Source organism: Neodiprion fabricii, chromosome 5 (genome assembly GCF_021155785.1).
Source record: "Neodiprion fabricii isolate iyNeoFabr1 chromosome 5, iyNeoFabr1.1, whole genome shotgun sequence".
Taxonomy (NCBI): domain Eukaryota; kingdom Metazoa; phylum Arthropoda; class Insecta; order Hymenoptera; family Diprionidae; genus Neodiprion; species Neodiprion fabricii.
In genome coordinates, this window is record NC_060243.1 from 26,018,587 (window position 1) to 26,028,737 (window position 10,151).

Consider the following 10,151-nt stretch of genomic DNA (forward strand, 5'->3'; position numbering starts at 1 on the left):
AATAACATTCTCCTCCCAAGGGAGGGTTCCTATCTCAACCCTAAACCCTCACATAACGGCTGTTTAGTTTTCCATTTGAAATACACCTGTTTTTACCACAGTTTCGGTATACAATACTTTGTCACAGGACGACTTGTTTGCTTGGAACCAACTTGGGGGCGTCCTGGTCAAATTTTGAAAAAGTTCAAAATAAAGACCATCTTGACATAAGATTATATTTATCATAAGCATAATATTTACACTGTTCCATTCCTTGTCAAGAATTCGAACGAAATTTCGTTGTAATGCAAAAACCTCGCCAAGGCTTCGTTTTCTAAAATTGTCGTTACCTTTTACAACTATGATTACTTCTGTGCACAAAGTATATGTTATAATATAACCAGGCGAACTTTGCGGTACTTGTGTGTATGGCTATAGCTTTTCATCGTTAATATACCAAGTAATGAAAAAGGTGGACGGGTTAAACATTAACATCGTTAGAATCGATACAAGGCGTCATATTATTGCACTGCAGGAAGGAAACCGTCAATACTCATTCTGCAGGATTAATTAATACTTACGCGGTTGATTATCGGTGCACACCTATAATTTCTAGTCATTTTGATTAAAAACATAACGGCATATCACGTTACAACTAGTTGTCCCACAGCTAATTCTCCTCTTGTTATTAAAATAGTTTCGAGGTGATAAAAATGCATTAAATGGAGTCTATGCAGCTCAAGAAAAATTACTCTATTCGTGGTAATGAGAAAAATGACCAAGAGCGCGCTTACCGTACATTTATAATCACGAATCTGTACCATGCGCAAAGGCGCACATAGGCAGGTGTAGGTATGTTCACATGTCTTATAGCTGGCTCTAACGCAACCTTCAAAGGCCGTAGAATGCATCGATGAATGAACGACACCGTCGGGCTTCTGAGTTACTAGCCGGATGCGAGCTATACCTAGCTGTATGTATAGCCTGAGGAAAGTAAGGGGCAATATGCCGTGGGAATGTTGCACAGGAATAGAACTGATTGCGGTTCACCGTCTTGGATTGTATGAAATAATATCTCACAGACAGATACAGCCGAAGTAATAAAATTTTGATTGCGAGCCACGTTTTTCCCTTTTATCTATAACAAGCGAATGTAGGCCATGCAGATTACTGTGTGGACTGGGGATTGAGTATGGACTTTTATATCCAGCCTAGCAGCAACGTCGCGTACAATCACTAACGAGTAGATAAAAATGGATGTACGTCGATAAGATTTTTGAAAATTTGAAACGTATTGACGTGCAGAAGAAAAGATTGATTTACCGTAAGAAATGAATTCATTTCCAATCCGGAATCCGCGAAGAATGGATCGACCAATTCACATGCATTTACTGGCAACGTCGTATCAATATCTTCTCTTTTGTTATACCCTGTCAATTTCAAGTCACTTTCGGCCCATGACACCACTCAAAATTCTTCGATTTTCCTCGCTTTATTTCAAATGGATTGGACATGTGCTAAGGAAACACCGACCCCATCAGTTGTACCATCGCGTTGCGGTGGCAGATCAATTGATGGGCCAGTTTGTTCAGTGAAACCACCAAGTCCAGCATCACAGCCACCACCACCACCACCAACATCGCTCTCTAGCCCATCTTCGATAGGATGTTCTACAAAATCTATGTGCAAGCGGATATTGGCATGCTCGACACCGAGTCTCCTGGTCTGCATCAGCCTGCTTTTCTTAACGCTGGTCATTCTCTTCCTGGTTTTGGACACCATCGGTCAGGAACGGCGTCAACGGGAGACTACTTTACCGGCACCATCGGATGTGGAATAAGAAGACTTTACCCTACTCGGGTGAAAAAGAGAAAGAGACTTACAAATTCGCACATCAACTGCACATCCGATGTAATGGATTAGGACGCTGTATACGGGATAGAATTATTTGGTCTACGGAAGACTCTTTATAACTTCCAAGAGCGTGTGTGCATATTAGAAAATTATGCGTATACAATCGGAGTGTGTAAAACATCCACTCGGCAAGCGGTATCGATTTTCTGATGAAACATTGGCTTGGGAACATTGCCTACCTACGAAGGATCGGTCAAAAGTTATGTCTTATAAGCTCACGTATGGTTAATCAAAGCCTTTAGGAGAGCATCGTCGAGTCTAACTTGTAATACTTGTAAATCTTTGCGTTAGCACGAAAAACTGGAGATTAATCATGGCATTTAATGAGTTGATTAATCAACGAATGAATCCCCAAGAAGCTACGAAGTGATCGTGAAAACTGAATATTCGACAATAAAAGACCACTGCATTATCAATTAGTTTTTCTTACGAATGATGCTTGCCTAAATGTAAGCGTAAGTAAGAGCAATAAATTATGACTACCCGAATAAGAATAAGAGACGAGAATTAATTATAACTTAATAGGTAAAGCAAGGTGAAGGACCAATATCTTTGATACGATTATTTCAAAGTTCTTTAGAATTTGAGGGACAGTGAATAATATACGCGCATTGAGTAGATCTATCTTTGAACATTAGACTGTTCTTGTAATTAACATACCTGTGAGAAATAAATATCGTCGTTGGGATCTCTTCCTCTCACTCTCTCTCTCTCTCTCTCTCTCTTTTTATCTTTCCAACGTATATATTTTCGTACCTCAATTACTGTACTATGCCAATAATTATACTTCTTATTGCAGACGGACAATAACGATAATTTTCAATGATGTGGCACTTTGAGTTATTCGAATTTACATGGTCAATCTTAAATGCCAACAATCACTCGAGGTTATTAAATTCAAATTTTATGTCATGGTCTCTGTCAAGGACAATTTCGTCGATGGTGATTCAGGTTCGAAAACGCGTTAGACGAGAAAAATAGATAATTCAAAGCAATTCGAAACTTAAATTTAAGCGTTATTATCGTCGTTTATGAAAAATCCACACAATACGTAGCACTTGTATTTACCGTCTGTCCAACTTTACCGCGGCGAGAAGATTGGAGCAACGGTATTTTTTACTATATAGTACTACAGTAAAGTCGTACGAACGCGAGCAAGTGGACGAGGATAATACGTGCATCGGTCTCAGTCGGCTCATTCTGTAAGCTTATACTAAGAAGCTTCTGACAGAATAACCTGCTGTCTAATCAAAAGTTCCAAGAGCTTTAAGGTCCAACAATATCAAGGCAAGTTCTTGATCAGCATCTTCTCCCCCAAGTGAGCAAACTCCCTCGACGAATTGCTCGAGGGTGATCAGATCCTTGTCGACGTTGGGGACGTGGAAGGACGCGACGTTGTAGGCGAAGAGTAGTTTCGAAACGACGTCCCTCCTCAGGTCCTTCCTCGAAACCGTTGGTAGCTCCGCTTCCACAGCGTCAAAGTAAACATCGAGGAGTCGGTTCACCTTAGAGAGTCGATCATCGGCGTCGAGGTTCGTGAAAATGATGGGACCCAGGTCAATGCCAGGCGGGCAGTACCTGGTCGTCTGCCAGTCGATGATTCTTACGTCGATCGGCTTGCCTTGCTCGTCGTATTTGAAGAGTAGATTTTTTCGGCTCAGACCGCCGTGGCAGAGGGTGGAGAATTCGCTGACCTCGGTGGCGAGGTCCCTCGTGATTTCGTAGGGATTTCTCCCGAGCCTGGTTTCGATTTTTTCTACGAACTCGAGGTCCGGCTGAGGCAGAGACTTGAGATACTTGAGGCCCCGGAAGGGGGCCGTCTTTAGAATGTCGTTTCTGTTCGGCATGTCGGTTCTGATGTTCTCCTCGTTGAAAGTGGCTTCCAGTAGCTTCGCGTGAAACTCACGAAACTCGGACGGGTTCTCGCTCTTCAGCTTCAAACCCTTGCCGTGAAACGTGCCGAGCGCCTTTATCCAGACCTTGAGATGCTCTTCGTCGAGCTTTCTTTCCACTTCTCTGTATCCCTGGACCTTCAGGTTCTCCAGGACGATCACCGGACCGCCGTATCTTCCCATGTCCGCTGCGTAGCACTTCGCGAAGTTCGGCGTACCGATCTTGGCCACTATCTTGCTGTAGAAGAGTTCCTCGTTCTGGAAGAGTTCCAGGGCGTTCGTCACCTCAGCTGCCTTCGGTAGGAGCTTTATCACGACCGGAAATGTCTGGAGCTCGCCGGAGAACCGGACGCCAACTTCGGCTGCGTATATCTCGCTGACCGGTATCTTGTCCGGGAAACTGAGAGGCTCCGCACGGATTGAATCGACTTCTACAAACTCCCGTGAGCCTCGTTCGCAAAAACAACGGTCGTGCACCATTTCCGTGATTAGTTCACGAATGAATTCGTAATCCTTGTCCGGTAACTTTTGAGCCATTTTTGGTAAACACCGTCAGACCGTGGCGATCTCCGACTCTGATTTATTGCTGAAACCAATGCAAAGATACACCCAATGGTAGCAAAATTGATATATCTTGAATCTAGATCCACACAGTAGGAGAATAATATTTATTCTTCATGCGAGGGCACAGCATTAAAGGTAAGCTCAGATACCAGTTAAATGCATAGGAATTTGTTAGGCGGGTTTTTTCAAACAGCTGTTATCACCTGTTGCAACTAATGCAGCTATGGCCAAGGGTTAAGGAGTTGAAAACGAATACACATACTGAACTTGATTTGGGTGTATTCAAGATGCCATAGAAGTCGAACTATATACAGAGTTGTTACGGTACAAAAGTAACTACTCTAACGACACTCATATTACGACTGACCTCATAATTCCTCAGTTCAATCTTACACCTCTAAGACACACTCGCACACATACATGCATACATTATACAAAGCATCATATTGCTCGTAACATCACCGTTGTAGCATTTTTATGGAACCAATGTGAGCTGCTCTGAATTATTCATACGGATACTTGGTTATTATTCTTACCATTGTTTAAAACAGTTTTACAATATTCTTCTTCTTTTACACGAATGAACCGATTCCTTTTCTAGGTGTAAAAAATCATGCTCAAACGTTACCAATCGTCGTCTGAATGTGAACGTGTTTTACACTCTAAACTGTGAGACACCAAAGTAAGAGTTATATCCGTATGAATAAGGGCACATGCGTATAATAGTTCTCAAAATTGTGCGAGATGAATTTCAAGCTTTGAATTGTAGGGTCGTTACGCACTTACCGTATGAAATTGTCTTAGATAAAATAACCACCGCAGGAATAACGGATCAGATATTTATTCTCTTGATCATTTTACAACGGCAAAATCCCGATAAAACGTAGAAATCGTGTCTGGTACTCGAGACTCCGGTGTAAGGTCTGTACAACTAGGAGCTTGCTGCCTTTGATCTTTTTGACGTCTGCCTTTGGCGACTGGCCCACTTACGAGAGAGTCCCATTCAGCGAGAAAGGCCAAAGTGGCGATTGACCTTGATGCAGTATATTACGTATCGCGATATACGTAACTACGCTTGCGCCCGCAAAACTCGACGACCGTCAGCGTAGATTGAGAAACTTACTACCCAAGAGGAAATCATATTTGCGCTCCGACAATAAAGCTAAATTTGTCATGTCTGGTAACGATGGTTGATGGTTGATGGTGAAGACGTAGACATGTTTGCGAACCGAACTATCGACTTTGCGCAATGACGCGTTTGAATTAGTGGAAATATGCGAAATATGGACAAGAATAAAAATTGAAAACTGTGAGACTTACGTCACCTTTCCTTTTTTTACTGAAAAGCAATTGGAAGGGCGTAAGAATCTGTCAGTTTATACGCTGCGTGGACGCGTACTTTTGCGTATAAGATTGCGTGTATTTTGATATCTCTTTTTCATATCTTTTTCGCAATCCTGTGGTTACAATTAGACGAAACGGAGTCCGGCAAAACGATTCTCAGACGAAAGGTTTCCCAGCTCTGAAACTCGCAAAACAGCAAGGTCCCAGCTTCGGATTTTTACAGTCGAAATTTGGCCGACTTTGAAAAATAGTTGAAATAATTCTTTGATGCTCTATATCGATGTAATTTTGCGCGCAGTTTGAATACGCTGCGAGTAACGGATCAAGAGTTACAGAGAAAAAATGAAAGATTTCCTTCGTAATTCCTCTGCTGTCGGTCTGGATTACAGATTTTTATGAAACTTCTACGGGTATTTCTTTAGCCCAAAGTACAGAGCTTGTGATGTGCATTTCCATCCATTGAATCCAATTGAATAAATGACTTACACACGCGAAACAAAAATAGATCAGCTAAATCGTACGTCATGTAAGCTTACGCCGTGGTTACACCTGGGCAATAAGTTACTAAGACGTCTAGAAATCGTCCAAGAGCATAATAATATTTTAGAAGCATTATAATTTGTCTGTTACTTTAAACTGTACAACAACGAAATCCTGTAAGAAGTATCAAACAATCTTCTTACACGTTTTCCTCAACTCTACTTGTGTTGCCAAAGATATTCGGTGTGGATATCGCGAGTTTCATGTTCCATTGGTAGCTGATTTTGATCTTCATATTAGTCGTACTTCACATGCATGTATTACACTCCGTTTACAACCTTTGATGTAACGAGACGTGATGTTTCGAAAAGACAGCTAAATTTTAATTGGTCATCTTTTATCATTTAGATAGAGTAAAATTTTAATCAAATGGAAAATAATCAGTCCACTGCAGGCTTAACTACGAAGGGAAGTCAAGAAGACTCGTTCTAATATCTATCCAACATTCACTGGCGTCAGCGACGTATATAACCCCTAAAAATACCAATTCAAATTCCGTTATAAAAATTGCAGATTCAGGCGCAGACGGTAAACAAAGGCAACGTTATTTTCGGTTTTCAGCAGCGTTTTGCTTCATCGGTCACTCGAGTTCCAGGCTTCGGGCAATTCGTTCGATCGGAGGCCAGTTAAAATCAGTTGCCCAACTTCCAGCAAATGCAAAACTTCGGAAATCCTTACGGAATGAATCAGCAGGGTAGGTGAATCAAGATCGTGCTACTTTTTGTAAGAGGCGTTGACATATTTTTTCAAGTTCATCTTACACCGATTCGCAGGCGCGGCTGGACAAAACTATAATCTCGGCCAACCGATGCAGCAGGATCCATTTCTCTTCAATCAGCAACAACAGCAGCAAAATTCCGATCCATGTCCCTGTGTCGCGTTCAACGGAAACCCTTGTCTCTGTCCCCAGCCGATGGGACAAACCCAGATGCAGCCGAGCGGCGGTTACCTTCCGCAAAACATCCTCGATCAAATCCGCAGCTGCGTCTCAAACACCACGCCGATTTTCATACTTCCAAACAACCAACCGATCCCACAACAACAGCCCCAACAAGCTCCACAAACTCCACCGCAACCACAGCTCAACGTTGGATATTCACAGGCGACCGGTTACTATCCATCGGTTGGTGGAATCGGCTGGCCTCCCTCAGTACCAAGTCCAATTTTCCCAGCGCCATGCTTCCCGTACCCCTTCACACTACCGGTCTACGATTCGCTTGGAAATCAGAACCGAACACCGCCGAATGGAAATCCAGTGAACTGCAGTTACTGCAGGACGAAGGGTAATTTGCAGCAGTTGAAATCTGAGGAGAACGATACTCATCGGTGCTCTCCTGGCAGCGACGACACCGTATGCACGAAGCCCAATTGTCCTTCTTCCATAAACCTGCAGGCTCTGGCTTCCCAGTTTCTGTCACTCCAAGGCGTGATACCGTGCGCGGCGACTAGACTGGTCCTCAGAATAGTTCCCGGTTCCAACGTTACGACGACGATGGAAGAGACGATGGAAAGAGCTCAGAAGGCGATCGGTGCGTTGAGCAGGGACCAGCTGATCGCCGAGACGAGGAACGCGCAGCAGGTGAACGGCCTGATAAACCTTCATATGTTAGCCAATCCACCACGGAATATCGTCCCGATTTTAACGATGCTGCAGCTCAAGGTGAACAGTCTTAAAGCCTTCGTTGAGAACCTCGTGAACAGAAGCATCACCGAGTGTCAGAGCATCGGGGCCGAAGGTAACACCAACCTGGACCCGATGATCCTGAGTGTAAAGTCCGACGCTGAGCTGAGAGAACTCCTGACTGTTCTCAGACAGAGAGAATGCGAGGAACGGGTCAATGTCAACTACGCACCTTATCATTCCCAGCGTGTCGTGGCAGAGAGTCGTTTGAGGAATTTTCAGAACAAAATAAGCCAGGTGGAAGCGGAAATGGAAAGACGCAGAGCTTCCGCAATGCCCTGGGTTAATTCTTCGGGTAATAACGGTCAGAACTTCTCATCCGGCGGTGGTGGAAATGCTCTCCGGAATTTTCAGGGATGCCAGTCCCACGGTGCTCAGGGCTTCAACCAATCGTTCAACGCTTCTCAGACCAGTGAGAATCTTGACAGAGGATTTGACTCGCCCAATCCGTTCATGGTTCAAGTTCAAAATCCGCGTCGGTTGAACCTTAAACCGAACTGCGGAAGTCCTCAAACGACTTACAACCCCTCGTTAGAGGGGCAAAATCCGGCTTCACCCGAAGCCTTTGCGGTGAGCAAACTGGAGAACGATGTTAAAGGATGTCGTCGTGATGATGGCGCGGATAACGAGGCGCCATCCAAAGAATCCACCGATGGCAGTGACCAGGTCAGTGCTGAGGGTAAAAAAAAACTCAAAATACGCATTGACGACAAGGGAGATCTCAGCGTGAGCAAACAGAGTCTGGATGAACTGAAGACTAGAGAGTCCGTTGAGTTGTCAGCCAATAACGTAGTCATAGTCATCGACAAGGTTCAGGAATCTGAAAGCAAGAAAATTGATAATAAGAAGACGAAAATGAAGCAGAAGAAAGAAAAATCTAGCTACAAGAATCGCGGTCGCGGTAAAAAATCGGAGGAATCAATTCCAAGCGATTCGACGTACGACTCGGGTACGAGCATTTCGTCGAAGAGTTCGGTGAACGAAGACGATTGCGACGATACGCAACGGGTTAGGAAACAGAAGAGCACATCAATTCTGAAAAGTGCATCAAAAGGCAAAAAAAAAACTACGATTAACGAAAATGTTACACCCGAAAATTTAACACAGGAAGATAAAGCTTCATCGATAAAAAAGGAAAAACACATCAATGTGGCGATATTGTCTAAACTTTTTTACAATCATTCTGGCATAAACGGAGAGGCAGCATCTCTTTTGGAAGATCCTTCAGATTTGCCGATCATGATGGGTACTGAGGATGAATCCCGTTATTACGTAAGTGATAATCAAAACGGTTTGAACATCTTAAACGAGAGTAAAAACGACAAATTAGAGACTGTTCAAAAGTCAAAATCAACAACCGAATCGAAATACATTCGTTCAACGCCGGATGCGGACAAAAATGCGTCGGCAAATAATTCGTCATCAAGTCAAATTCGAGCACCGTTTGAAGATCGGTCAAATAGAAGTGACGCGGTTCGCTTAAGAAGTAATTTCGGAACATCGAATTCAGTGCTCAATAAGGGAACGAACGTTGTAACGCGTAGAGGAACACTGAGAGAGGACAGGTTCAAAGATAATAAGGAGAACACAGCAGCATATTCGAATGGTGAAGTGTGTTCTATTCTGAGTAAAAGAAATCAAGGTAATCGAAATCTGCTTGGCAGTATCAGCTCGATGGACAAGGAAAACCGGAAGAGTCGCAATCGCAGGTGGGAGTAATACGGCTCCAGTGTGTGGCCAAAAGTCTCAATGATTGAAAATTTCCAGTCAGCATCACCGAATCCGTTTATCGAAAAATGCCCATAAATGCCCCATCACTTACGACCTTGTCAACGTTTAAACCGTTGTCAGCTGTCATTGAAATACTTCAATTGTAGTGATGTACATTATCGAGTTATAAAAGTATCAAATAAACTCATGACTGGTAACGATTTTAGCTATTATTCAAGAGCTATGCGAATCGCATTGTACATAGATTACAGGTTCCAATCAACTTCACAGAGACAAAATTGGCAGGCAATCTAAATATGTTGTACGATCTATTACAGGGAAGAGACTGCGTACGCTATTTTGAAACGCCATTCAAGAGTAAATGTTAACTCGAAGTGACCAAAAATTCGAATTAACTCGCTTTCGAACCGTTAACAATACCGTTAATAAAGTAATAAAAGAATTTTCAGCGTAGCTCGTACGCTCTTTCGTGCTATAATCTTAATTCTCATTCTTTTATTCTTCTC

The 10,151-nt window shown here is 43.0% G+C and overlaps 1 protein-coding gene across 3 annotated transcripts; it reads right to left on the minus strand.

Moving 5' to 3' along the window:
• Nucleotides 1–16: 16 nt before the first annotated feature.
• LOC124183222 lies at nucleotides 17–7,188 on the minus strand. 3 transcript variants are annotated; one of them, XR_006870944.1, is made up of 3 exons: nucleotides 5,136–7,188; nucleotides 2,554–4,371; nucleotides 20–1,831 (listed from the first exon to the last, which is right to left on the minus strand). XR_006870944.1 is itself a non-coding variant. In XM_046571413.1 (2 exons), the coding sequence occupies exon 2, from the start codon at nucleotides 4,320–4,322 to the stop codon at nucleotides 3,138–3,140; it is 1,185 nt and encodes a 394-aa protein (XP_046427369.1). In that variant the 5' UTR covers nucleotides 4,323–4,371; nucleotides 5,136–7,188; the 3' UTR covers nucleotides 17–3,137. The 3 variants fall into 3 exon arrangements, 2 of the variants coding, with proteins under 2 accessions (XP_046427369.1, XP_046427370.1); XM_046571413.1 differs by having other exon boundaries at nucleotides 17–4,371; XM_046571414.1 differs by lacking the exon at nucleotides 5,136–7,188 and adding an exon at nucleotides 4,553–5,097 and having other exon boundaries at nucleotides 17–4,371.
• Between the last annotated feature and the right edge of the window lie 2,963 nt (nucleotides 7,189–10,151).